The 13,654-nt window shown below is 45.2% G+C and overlaps 1 protein-coding gene across 4 annotated transcripts in view; it reads left to right on the forward strand.

Annotated features, from left to right (window-relative positions):
* The window catches only part of osbpl2 (oxysterol binding protein like 2), a 55,283-nt gene that overhangs the window by 28,062 nt on the left and 13,567 nt on the right, over positions 1–13,654 (forward strand). For 3 of the 4 annotated variants that reach the window (XM_031894019.1, XM_031894020.1, NM_205832.1), the window contains exons 3-5: positions 5,286–5,418; positions 8,644–8,719; positions 10,427–10,561. In XM_031894019.1, the coding sequence (XP_031749879.1) occupies positions 5,286–5,418; positions 8,644–8,719; positions 10,427–10,561 (344 nt within the window). Of the gene's footprint in view, positions 1–2,252; positions 2,407–5,285; positions 5,419–8,643; positions 8,720–10,426; positions 10,562–13,654 lie in introns of those variants that run through there. The other variant, XM_031894021.1, reaches the window with a different exon arrangement.

The following is a 13,654-nucleotide window of genomic DNA, read 5'->3' on the forward strand; positions in this document are numbered from 1 at the left end:
GACAAATAAAATCCAGGATTCGGTGAAGATTCAGGCTTTTTTAGCAGGATTTCGGATTCCCCGAATCCCAACGTTTGCCGGAACTGAATCCGAATCCCGAAAATCATGTGACTTTTGGTTACGTGAGGCCAAATCTTTCATAAAGGATTCAGGGTTCGGCCGAACCCACAAATAATGGATACAGTGCATCCCTAATTTAGTGCTTTGCTTTCTAGGTACGCCTTGACCCCCCCCCCCCTCCCCAGTGATTTCCTTCAATTTTAAGCCAATGGAACCCCCTTTTATTGGCAACTTTGCCAGTCCCGGTTATACTTGGCAGACCAAAAAAAACAAAAAATGTGCTGTAGAGCTCCTGGCCAATGAGAATGCTCATTACAAAATACATTTACTCTCTCCCCCCAAAAACTTTGATGTGTTTTAGCCCCCCAGTCCAGCCAATCAATGTCGGGGATACAAAATGTTTTGCTAAAAATGTTGCGCTTGGTCTTTAACAACCTTCACCGTTCCTATCCGTGCCGGAGGCCTGGGGCATGTCTGTATATCCATCTGTACATCCCACTGTACATCCCAATGTGTATGCCAGACAGAAGCAGGGTTTGGCAGAGGATGCTGGGAATTATTTTGCAATCACCAGTGCAAAGCCTGAGGCTCACATTCAGCTGAAAATAGGCATTTGGCTAAAGGGGAAATACATCCAAAAACTCTTTTTGTGCAGTCGAGTTCACCCCATTAAAGTTTGATTTGTTTTTTCTGACCACCCTGAGCCCTTCCCATCATGCCTTTCTGCTGCTTTGCTCGGGATGTATAAACTGCATATTTTATCAAACGCGGCTTTCTTCCCCCCGACCCGCAGCCCCGGCACGGCCCAGCGAGGGGGAACCATATCTCTGCACACACTGAGTCCCCCCTCTATAATCTCCTCTCTGGTTTCCCTTCTTAGAATGAAATCCAGTCTTTCACCGTTCAGCCTCCAAGATCCGTATCTTTGTCTTTTTAACCTTAATTTCCCATTCTCTTTTCTTAATCCCAACACGTAAATTTAAAACCGCCAAACAGCCCTGATATCTGGGTCTGATCCGACTTATGACTCATAAAACTACCAAGTCCCGCAGCTTCTAAATTATAGGGCAGAAAAAATCATTTCCCCACTTCTGATAGTAACCATGACTCTTGTATTTCCCAATCTAACATCCCATTCTCTTTTATATAAATACATTGCATCAGATTTCTCTCTTACGATTTATAGGGTGATGCCGCGGCAGGTTTGGCCCTGGGGGAATGGCCCATAAAAACATCAATGCAATCCTACACTATGGGCCATATAATTGGCACTGCCATTAGTACAGTTTGGGCCTAGGGGGGACTGACCCATAGACATGGCACTGCCATTAGTACAGTTTGGGCCTAGGGGGGACTGACCCATAAACACGGCACTGCCATTAGTACAGTTTGGGCCTAGGGGGGACTGACCCATAAACACGTCGGTGCCATTAGTACAGTTTGGGCCTAGGGGGGACTGACCCATAGACATGGCACTGCCATTAGTACAGTTTGGGCCTAGGGGGGACTGACCCATAGACATGGCACTGCCATTAGTACAGTTTGGGCCTAGGGGGGACTGACCCATAGACATGGCACTGCCATTAGTACAGTTTGGGCCTAGGGGGGACTGACCCATAGACATGGCACTGCCATTAGTACAGTTTGGGCCTGGGGGGACTGACCCATAAACACGGCACTGCCATTAGTACAGTTTGGGCCTAGGGGGGACTGACCCATAAACACGGCACTGCCATTAGTACAGTTTGGGCCTAGGGGGGACTGACCCATAGACACGGCACTGCCATTAGTACAGTTTGGGCCTGGGGGGGGGGGGACTGACCCATAGACATGGCACTGCTGTTAGTAGGCCTTAGGGCTGGAAAGCACCACTACAAAGAGATGGGGGGGGGGGGTTATAGGAGAACCTTATCAGTAACGCTGCTGATACTGTATCTGTAGATCAGGGCACAGAGTTTTGTCCTTGCACCTCCCGGCCCAACTCACTGTATAATTTACAGAGCCGGTGAGGTTATTTGGGTTCATATGTACAGAATTCAGAATACAGTGCATTGTGGGCCTTCTCTAGAGAGCACCGCCCACTTTGGGGGGGGGGGGAAGGAAGTATATTGAAGGGTCAGCAGTAATTTCAGCTTGACATGGAGTGAATGGGGAAGCGCTGTGCCTGAATTCCTGCAGCTCCGGGGCAGACAAGCCAAGTCTTGCACGCTCCGCACTCGCTTAGTACATCCCATGTGCCGTGGGTTGCAGCGTGCCAGGATATCTGTAACCCCAGCAGCACCCACGGACACCTCCCTGGGGGATTCGGAGCAAGGGCTACAGAAGGGGATTGATTTATTGCCTCCGGTGAGTCCTGGGCTTTCAGCAGGTACCCATAATACCTTGCCAGCTTGGGGGTACATGCACAGGGTAAGGGCACCCACGGGGCACATCTGTCCTGGCATTATCTGCCATTACATAATATGTCTTAGCATTTGGGCAATAGGATTGTTCTGCCCCCAATAAGGGGTAATTATATCTTAGTTGGGATCAAGTACAGGTACTGTTTTATTATTACAGAGAAAAGGGAATAATTTAACCATGAAATAAACCCAATAGGGCTGTTCTGCCCCCAATAAGGGGTAATTATATCTTAGTTGGGATCAAGTACAGGTACTGTTTTATTATTACAGAGAAAAAGGAATCATTTAACCATGAAATAAACCCAATAGGGCTGTTCTGCCCCCAATAAGGGGTAATTATATCTTAGTTGGGATCAAGTACAGGTACTGTTTTATTATTACAGAGAAAAAGGAATCATTTAACCATTAAATAAACCCAATAGGGCTGTTCTGCCCCAATAAGGGGTAATTATATCTTAGTTGGGATCAAGTACAGGTACTGTTTTATTATTACATAGAAAAGGAATCATTTAACCATGAAATAAACCCAATAGGACTGTTCTGCCCCAATAAGGGGTAATTATATCTTAGTTGGGATCAAGTACAGGTACTGTTTTATTATTACAGAGAAAAGGGAATCATTTAACCATTAAATAAACCCAATAGGGCTGTTCTGCCCCAATAAGGGGTAATTATATCTTAGTTGGGATCAAGTACAGGTACTGTTTTATTATTACAGAGAAAAGGGAATCATTTAACCATTAAATAAACCCAATAGGGCTGTTCTGCCCCCAATAAGGGGTAATTATATCTTAGTTGGGATCAAGTACAGGTACTGTTTTATTATTACATTTTTAAAAATGGGAATTATTTGATTAAAATTGAGTCTAAGGGAGAGGGCATTTACACAGGGGTCTGATACCTGTACTATATAGGGGTCTGTATCTGTGCTTGTCTGACTCAGGTAGCCATATGCCTTTTGGGGACAGACCTGCCCCCCTTATTCTCTGCTTTATTAATGTATGAGTGTGCCAGGGAACATTAGTAGCCCCAGGCTGGGCGAGGGAGGCAAAGATACCCAGGTACCATCTATACAGTCTTGTCCCTGCTGCTTAAAGCGGAGTGAAATTCCCCTGCGGAGGGGCCTAGAGCAGCGATATAATGACTCTAGATCCCTCAGCTTGTGTAGGGACGGTTCCGCTCAGCCCTGGATACAACTGCTGCCTGACTACTCCCTGGGCAAACACTGCATTTCCTCAGGGGGAACCTCAGCTTTGTTGTATTCATGGGGCTGTTAATCAGCTGGCTTCTTGTACATTGTTTCAGTAGTCAGAACCAGCAGTGCAGAGAATAGCCCGACGCTTCTGTCTCCTACTGATCAGCGCGGTTATTTAGAGACGCGTATTAAATGGGGTAGGAGGGCTGGAGATGTGCCGAATACTTGGAACTCGTCATTGGGGAGAAGCTGGAGAGCTCGAAAATGGCTTTTGGCAGTGGAATGATTTTGTACGAGTGACAAGATACTCCAGATGGCTGAGGGTTTTCCTCATTATCCTTTAATTAGATAACAACAGGCCGAGATATGGGAAAATATTTGGAGAAATTAGCCCCTAATGCACACTTTTACTTGGGCTGCGGCCTCTTGGCTCATTAATCCACTCATTATCATCAGCCTTTTAGTGTTGGTCACCACTTAGCCCATAACAAGGTTACAGATATATAGAAACATTGGGGTAACAGTCACCCCGCTATAGTTCCAGGGGTACCCAGGGCACAAATAAGCACTCACCCCAAATCCCCCCCTAACTGGCCTTCAGGCTGGGCCCCCTTAGCCCATAACAAGGTTACAGATATATAGAAACATTGGGGTAACAGTCACCCCGCTATAGTTCCAGGGTACCCAGGGCCCAAATAAGCACTCACCCCAAATCCCCCCCTAACTGGCCTTCAGGCTGGGCCCCCTTAGCCCATAACAAGGTTACAGATATATAGAAACATTGTGGTAACAGTCACCCCGCTATAGTTCCAGGGGTACCCAGGGCACAAATAAGCACTCACCCCAAATCCCCCCCTAACTGGCCTTCAGGCTGGGCCCCCTTAGCCCATAACAAGGTTACACATATATAGAAACATTGGGGTAACAGTCACCCCGCTATAGTTCCAGGGGTACCCAGGGCACAAATAAGCACTCACCCCAAATCCCCCCCTAACTGGCCTTCAGGCTGGGCCCCCTTAGCCCATAACAAGGTTACAGATATATAGAAACATTGGGGTAACAGTCACCCTGCTATAGTTCCAGGGGTACCCAGGGCACAAATAAGCACTCACCCCAAATCCCCCCCTAACTGGCCTTCAGGCTGGGCCCCCTTAGCCCATAACAAGGTTACAGATATATAGAAACATTGGGGTAACCTTGTTGCTAGGGGCCTACGCTAGTAACCAAGTACTGTTTTTAATGAAAGATTGGCAGTATCAATAGGAGAGAAAGATCACTGACCTGATAGTGATTAGATTGCATTGCCAAATGAAAGGCCAATGTCCCCTTTAACTACTTCCCTTCCTACATCCTAAAATTGAGAAAAGTACACAGAGCGCCAGCGCTTGAGCTTTTTATTTCTGGTTCCTTATGTCTCTAGTCTGATCTTGCTGTGAGGCTAGATCCATCGAGGAAAGGGTTAAATAAAATGCTTCCAATGACATAAGGGCCCGAGTTGATTGCTGGACACTAAACTTGGACTTTCCCCGTGCCGGGGTAGCGCTCGCTCTTGCACAACTACAGCAAACCCATTGTGAGACCTTCAGTGTCAGTCACATAACGCTCTCTCCTCGCTCTCTCCCACACAGGCTTGGACTCGGATAATTCCTCCGGCGAGTACACGGACACCAACCAAAGAGGCTCACAAATGACTCTCACCGACCAGCACGCAGCTGCGGATGGGGAGAGGGTAGTGCAGGAGAATGGGGTAAAGAAACACCGGTAAGTCGCCTTTTTCATATGGCTGTCTCGCCAATAAACAGCAGCTCAGCTTCGCTTTATGGCAGGGATTCTAGATACAGAGTTCAGATCAATAGTCAAAAGAGAACAGTTGTCCTTTATCTCCTTTAGTGAAGACTAAAGGTCCCCATACACGGGCCGATTCTAGCTGCTGATATCGGTCCTTTAGATCGGGGCGTGTATGGGCACTTCCGACGGGCCTGCCCGACCGATGTTGGGCCTGAAATCGGGCAGATATCGATCGGGCAGGTTAAAAAATCTAGTCGGATCGTGGACCGCATTGGCTCGTTGATGTGGTCCCCGAACCAACTTTGCCTATACCCGTCCCGATATCACGCGTCTGGATTCTCCCGATATCGCCCACCTCTAGGTGGGGGATATCGGGAGAAGATCCCCTCGCTTGGCGACATCGCCAAGAGATCGGATTTGAAGGTGTATGGGAACCTTAATGGGGCAGATTTCAGCTGCCAATACAGGTCATTAAGCCCACCTCAGCAGCTTATTTGCCTGTGTATGGGGCCCCCCCACAGGCCTCCCCTGACCGATATCTGGCCAAAATGCTGATTGGACATGCTTGATTTTTCATTGGATCGGGCATTGCGTCGGCTCATTGATGCAGTACTTGCTCCCCCTTTTCCTATCCCATCATTGAAATGCTATCGTTTGGCCCTAGGGCCAAACAATCGCATTACCACGATATCAGCCACCCAAGGTGGGTATATTGGGGGAGAGATTTGCTCAAATGGTGAACAAAGCTTACCAGGTATGGACACCTTAATGATTGGAAAGCTCTGTGGTTTAGCTGTGAAAGAGGGAGAGGTAAGGAAGCTTAGCTGAAGCAGAGCAAACAAAACCAATGTATGCTTGAATTGCATAAATACCTGGAATGGGAAGCGCTGATGTGGCAGATAGTAACACTACTGTAGTAAGTAACAGATAGTAACACTACTGTATTAAGTAACAGATAGTAACACTACTGTAGTAAGTAACAGATAGTAACACTACTGTAGTAAGTAACAGATAGTAACACTACTGTAGTAAGTAACAGATAGTAACACTACTGTAGTAAGTAACAGATAGTAAGCTGATCCATTTGTTACACTTGCATTAGTAGATGAACTGTGGGCTAATAGAAAGGCTGCTAGTGCTGTTAATGGGGTTTTTCCCCTTTAGATTAACTTTTAACATAATGCAGAGAGTGCTATTCTGAGGCAATTTGCAATTGGTCTTCATTTTTTATTATATGTGGTTTTTGAGTTATTCCGTTTTATATTCAGCAGCTCTCCAGTTTGGAATTTCAGCAGCTATTTGGTTGCTAGGGTCCAAATTACCTTAGAAACCAGGCACTGATTTAAACAAGGGGTCGGAATACAAACCGTAGAGGGATTTCATATAAAAATGAGTAATAAAAAGTAGCAATGACAATAAAATTGTAGCAGTTATAGAGCATTTGCAGGGGTCAGTGACCCCCATTTGAAAGCTGGAGAGAGTCAGAAGAAAGGCAAATAATTAAAAAACTATAAAAAAGAAAAAATGAAGACCAATTGAAAAGTTGCTTAGAATTGGCCATTCTATACTAAAAGTTAACTTAAAGGTGAACCGCCGCTTTAAGGTCCTTGTTTACCCAGTACCTTGTCATCTTGCAAGTGTGAAGGTCCTGCAGAACCGTATCTGATCCGTATGTTCCGATTGACAGGGGAAAGGTCATGTAGGCCCCCACCAAGGATTTTACTTTTAGCATATAGAACTAGTGCTAGAGTAATCTAGAACTAACCCCACTAAATAGCACTAGATATGTAACAAATATAAATGTGGTTTTGTCTATTTTTTTTTTTCTTCTACCCCTGACTGGTCAACTTTTGTTAATATTGTCCACCCCTCTATGTGTATGAAGCTGGCTATATGCGGCTAACATTAGCCGGGTCTCTCCGAGTTGGCTGCTTACTGGCCCTCGTATACGGCCAATGTGATGGTCCACCCAGCCACCAATTGCTTTTGGCCTCAGTCTGAATGCCTTATTGCCTGGTTGGGAGTCATCCCTGAGGGTAGATAACAGTACAGGTATGGGATACATTATCCAGAAAGCTCAGAATTACAGGAAGGCCATCTCCCATAGACTCCCATTTTAATCAGATAATTCAAATTTTTAAAAACGATTCCCTTTTCTCTGTAATAATAAAACAGTACCTGTACTTGATCCCAACTAAGATATAATTACCCCTTATTGGGGGCAGAACAGCCCTATTGGGTTTATTTAATGGTTAAATGATTCCCTTTTCTCTGTAATAATAAAACAGTACCTGTACTTGATCCCAACTAAGATATAATTACCCCTTATTGGGGCAGAACAGCCCTATTGGGTTTATTTCATGGTTAAATGATTCCCTTTTCTCTGTAATAATAAAACAGTACCTGTACTTGATCCCAACTAAGATATAATTACCCCTTATTGGGGCAGAACAGCCCTATTGGGTTTATTTAATGGTTAAATGATTCCCTTTTCTCTGTAATAATAAAACAGTACCTGTACTTGATCCCAACTAAGATATAATTACCCCTTATTGGGGGCAGAACAGCCCTATTGGGTTTATTTCATGGTTAAATGATTCCCTTTTCTCTGTAATAATAAAACAGTACCTGTACTTGATCCCAACTAAGATATAATTACCCCTTATTGGGGGCAGAACAGCCCTATTGGGTTTATTTAATGGTTAAATGATTCCCTTTTCTCTGTAATAATAAAACAGTACCTGTACTTGATCCCAACTAAGATATAATTACCCCTTATTGGGGCAGAACAGCCCTATTGGATTTATTTCATGGTTAAATGATTCCCTTTTCTCTGTAATAATAAAACAGTACCTGTACTTGATCCCAACTAAGATATAATTACCCCTTATTGGGGGCAGAACAGCCCTATTGGGTTTATTTCATGGTTAAATGATTCCCTTTTCTCTGTAATAATAAAACAGTACCTGTACTTGATCCCAACTAAGATATAATTACCCCTTATTGGGGCAGAACAGCCCTATTGGGTTTATTTAATGGTTAAATGATTCCCTTTTCTCTGTAATAATAAAACAGTACCTGTACTTGATCCCAACTAAGATATAATTACCCCTTATTGGGGCAGAACAGCCCTATTGGGTTTATTTCATGGTTAAATGATTCCCTTTTCTCTATATCTAATATTTGCCTCTCCCGTAGGACCACGCTGCCGGCCCCCATGTTTCCCAGAAATAACTTCAGTATATGGAGCATATTGAAGAAATGCATCGGGCTGGTAAGTGGGCAGCGGGGCGGCTGGCACGGGCGGGCTCTCCCCCGGTGGGAATAGGCAGAGAGACTTATAAGTATCGGTTATTTCCATGTGGGCAGAACCACAGGATGAGCCTTATGTAACGTTTGTTATGTTAATAAGTATTTACTGTAAATCGGTTGGTATTTTGTATCTGTGTGTTGGTGCAACATCTCATTGCCTTGTTACTGCTGGACTTACTAACGGGGCAGAGATCTTTCTATCATCTATCTATCTATCTATCATCTATCATCATCGAATGGATTTATCTATTTCTCTATCTATTGGATAGATCTATCTAACTAGTCTCTATCTATCATCTATCTACTGTCAACTGTCTATTTATAAATCTATCATCCATCTGCCTGTCTATCTTATCTTATCTATCTATCTATCTATCTATCATCTATCTATCTATCTATCTATCTATCTATCTATCTGTCTATCTGTCTGTCTATCTCCATCTAGCTATCTCTGTCCATTTAGTTATCATCTCTCTGCCTATCTATCTATCTATCTATCTATCTATCATCTATCTCATCTGTCTGTCATCTGTATATCTATTTATCTATCTATCTGTCATCGAATGGATTTATCTCTCTATCTATTGAATGGATCTATCTAGTCTATCTTTCTATCTATCTATCTATCTATCTATCTATCTATCTCTGTATATCTGCCTGTCATCTATCTATCTCTATTCATCTAGTCTCTATCTATCTCTATTCATCTAGTCTCTATCTATCTATCATCTATCTATCTATCTATATCTATCTATATATTTGCCTGTCATCTATTTATCATCTATCTATTTATCTATCTATCTATTTATCTATCTATCTATCATCTATCTATCTATCTATCGTCTATCAATCTCTATACATCTATTTATCATCTATCTATCTATTTATCTATTTATAATCTATCATCTATCTATCTATCTATCTATCTATCTATCTATCTATCTATCTATCTATAATCTATCTATCTATAATCTATCTATCTATAATCTATCTATCTATCTATCTATCTATCTATCTATCTATCTATCTATCTATCTATCTATCTATCTATCTATCTCACAACTCTTTCTAATTGAGGGGCTGGTGTATGTGTTTTCTGCCTGCTACATTCATTCTCAGTTCCCTGGGTGAGGGGGTACGGGGGTCCCCTATTTGCTCTGCGGCCGGTTCCTTATGAGCAGCACCGTGTGACTGACAGCTCTAGGGAAGCTCCGCCCACTTACCTTTGGGATATTTGCCGCCCTTCTACATTAACCCATTAATATGCAGACGCTGGTGCTGCCGTGGGAGAACCATACCTGGTATTAAGGTGGCAGGGGTAGAGGTGGGGCAATATAAATTGCCCATTAACCCTTTGGTTGGCAGTGCCGGGTTACTGAGTGGGGACACATGATACCATGTACACATCAGTCAGTCATTTGCACCCCCAATTTTATCCCCTGTAAGGATTGGGGGGGTATATTCTGTGCAGGGACTGATCCAGTAATAAATGATAGAATCCTGCTGCTATCCTTATTGTCTCAGGTCGGGGGCCAGTTTGTAGAAGTTACACTTGATGTATTACAGAGATGAATAGACTTTCAGCCAGTTGTTATGCAGGGGACGGAGAGGCCCCCCGGGCCCCAGCGCTTTCTCTAACTCCCTCTATTCCCTCTTATTTTGGCTTCAGGAGCTGTCGAAAATCACAATGCCGATTGTCTTCAACGAGCCCTTGAGTTTCCTGCAGAGAATCACAGAATTCATGGAGCACACGTACATGATTAATAAGGCCTGTACCCACACAGACCCACTGCTTCGTATGCAGGTAAGTGACTCCCCGCGCCCCCCGGCGCCCGTCTGTCTTCTGCACTCACCGGGGCTCAGAGGGACTAAATACATCTCATGTTATTGTGAGGGATGTATATGCAATTTATAAGGATATTAATGTACCCCCTACTGTAAATGATAAGGATATTAGCAGTCACTGAGGGGTTCTGTGCCCATATAAAGGCACAAGGCTGCAGGCTGAGTTATACAGGGAACTCTGAGTATCACTCATGTATTATAAGGGATAATGTACCCCCTACTGTAAATGATAAGGATATTAGCAGTCACTGAGGGGTTCTGTGCCCCCCATATAAAGGCACAAGGCTGCAGGCTGAGTTATACAGGGAACTCTGAGTATCACTCATGTATTATAAGGGATAATGTACCCCCTACTGTAAATGATAAGGATATTAGCAGTCACTGAGGGGTTCTGTGCCCCCCATATAAAGGCACAAGGCTGCAGGCTGAGTTAGTTATACAGGGAACTCTGAGTATCACTCATGTATTATAAGGGATAATGTACCCCCTACTGTAAATGATAAGGATATTAGCAGTCACTGAGGGGTTCTGTGCCCATATAAAGGCACAAGGCTGCAGGCTGAGTTATACAGGGAACTCTGAGTATCACTCATGTATTATAAGGGATAATGTACCCCCTACTGTAAATGATAAGGATATTAGCAGTCACTGAGGGGTTCTGTGCCCCCCATATAAAGGCACAAGGCTGCAGGCTGAGTTATACAGGGAACTCTGAGTATCACTCATGTATTATAAGGGATAATGTACCCCCTACTGTAAATGATAAGGATATTAGCAGTCACTGAGGGGTTCTGTGCCCCCCATATAAAGGCACAAGGCTGCAGGCTGAGTTATACAGGGAACTCTGAGTATCACTCATGTATTATAAGGGATAATGTACCCCCTACTGTAAATAATAAGGATATTAGAAGTCACTTTTGCTTTACATGTTGGTGCTGTTTGTTTGTGCAATCTATTTTACTGGAATAATATGCCATTTATTTCAATCCCTGGATGTGCTTTGCCAGTCAGTAAATCATTACCCCAATCCTGTACATAGTACGGGCGGCGCTGGCGCTGGAGGGAACAGCTGGGGAGCAGGTGGCACTGCCCGGGATATTTACACGTTACACACAGTTAGTATGCAGGAGTTGTGCGAGGAGACACACTGCCAGGTACCTAAAGGGATAATTAGTGAGTGTGAGGTTTGTGCATTCAGAGCTTGTCCTGTTGGCGGCACGAGCTCAGCCACCGATCAGTCACCCTGGTCCCGCCGTGCCCTCAGTGCCAGCCTGGCAAACATCTCCGTGCCGACTGTGAGCAGGGAGGGAAATACCCACTGTGTGTGTGCGTGAGTTTCAGCTTCTAATGAGATATTTGTTCCGCCAACAAATGCCACTATGGAGGCAGAGTGAGTCACAGACTGCTGCTTCCCCCGGACTCACTTCCTTCTACAGAGCAGTCTCGCCCATTCACTTTTCAGTATCTGTCTAGATATATAGAGCCATTCAGAGAGAGAGAGTTTGGCCTGGTGTCTGTTGGCGTATCTAGATATATCTGCTGCATTATCTACCTGCCCATCTATATGTCTATCCGTTTGTCTCTGTCTGTTTGTCCAGCTGTCATTTTGTCATTATATCTATATATCTTGTTTTCACATGTCTGTTATCCATCTGTCATTCTATCTCTATATCTTTCAGTTGTGTATATATTTGTTGGTCGCTAATATCTGTCATCTAGTTATCTATATGTCTAGCTAGTTATCCTTCTTCGTATTTGTCCTGTCTTTTTGGTGTCTGTCTGTCTATCTCTCTATCTCTCTCTCTCTCTATCTCTCTCTCTGTCTCTTTCTCTTACTCTCTGTCTGTCTTTCTCTCTTATTCTCTTATTTATATTTATATATATATATATATATATCTCCCTGTATATTTCTCTATGTATTTATCTCTGTATCTCTCTGCCTGTGTGTGTATCATTTTGCCTAGCTATCTAACTAACTGTTGTGTGTTCCAGCTGTTATTTATTCCTATATAATAATCCCTCTATCTGTGCCTGTGTCACTATATCCCTGTGTGTAATGAATATCAGTCTGCAGAGACCTCCACTTATCCCAGTTTCTTGCTCTTGTTTAGCCTTTTTCTGCTTCCACTGCCTGCATTTCTATTTCACCCCTTAAGCCTTCCTTTATCGCTCACTCAGTTTCCCCCCCAACACTCAGTATCCCCCCAACACTCAGTATCCCCCCACTCTCTCAGTATCCCCCCCTCACTCAGTACCCCCCGCTCACTCAGCATCCCCCCCTCATTCAGTATCCCCCCCTCACTCAGTATCCCCCCCCCTCGCTCAGCATCCCCCGCTCTCTCAGTATCCCCCCTCACTCAGCATCCCCCGCTCACTCAGTACCCCCCCTGCTCACTCAGTACCCCCCCGCTCACTCAGTACCCCCCGCTCACACAGTGTCCCCCCGCTCACTCAGTATCCCCCCGCTCACTCAGTATCCCCCCGCTCACTCAGTATCCCCCCCGCTCACTCAGTATCCCCCCGCTCACTCAGTACCCCCCGCTCACTCAGTACCCCCCCCGCTCACTCAGTACCCCCCCGCTCACTCAGTACCCCCCCGCTACTCAGTACCCCCCCGCTCACTCAGTACCCCCCCGCTCACTCAGTATCCCCCTGCTCACTCAGTATCCCCCTGCTCAATCAGTTCCCCCCCGCTCACTCAGTTCCCCCCGCTCACTCAGTTCCCCCCCGCTCACTCAGTACCCCCCCACTCACTCAGTACCCCCCCCGCTCACTCAGTACCCCCCCGCTCACTCAGTATCCCCCCCTCACTCAGTATCCCCCTGCTCACTCAGTATCCCACCCCGCTCACTCAGTTCCCCCCGCTCACTCAGTATCCCCCCCACTCACTCAGTACCCCTCCGCTCACTCAGTATCCCCCCCTCACTCAGCATCCCCCGCTCACTCAGTACCCCCCTGCTCACTCAGTACCCCCCGCTCACTCAGTACCCCCCGCTCACACAGTGTCCCCCCGCTCACTCAGTATCCCCCCGCTCACTCAGTATCCCCCCGC

This window comes from Xenopus tropicalis, chromosome 10 (assembly GCF_000004195.4).
Source record: "Xenopus tropicalis strain Nigerian chromosome 10, UCB_Xtro_10.0, whole genome shotgun sequence".
Taxonomy (NCBI): Eukaryota; Metazoa; Chordata; class Amphibia; order Anura; family Pipidae; genus Xenopus; species Xenopus tropicalis.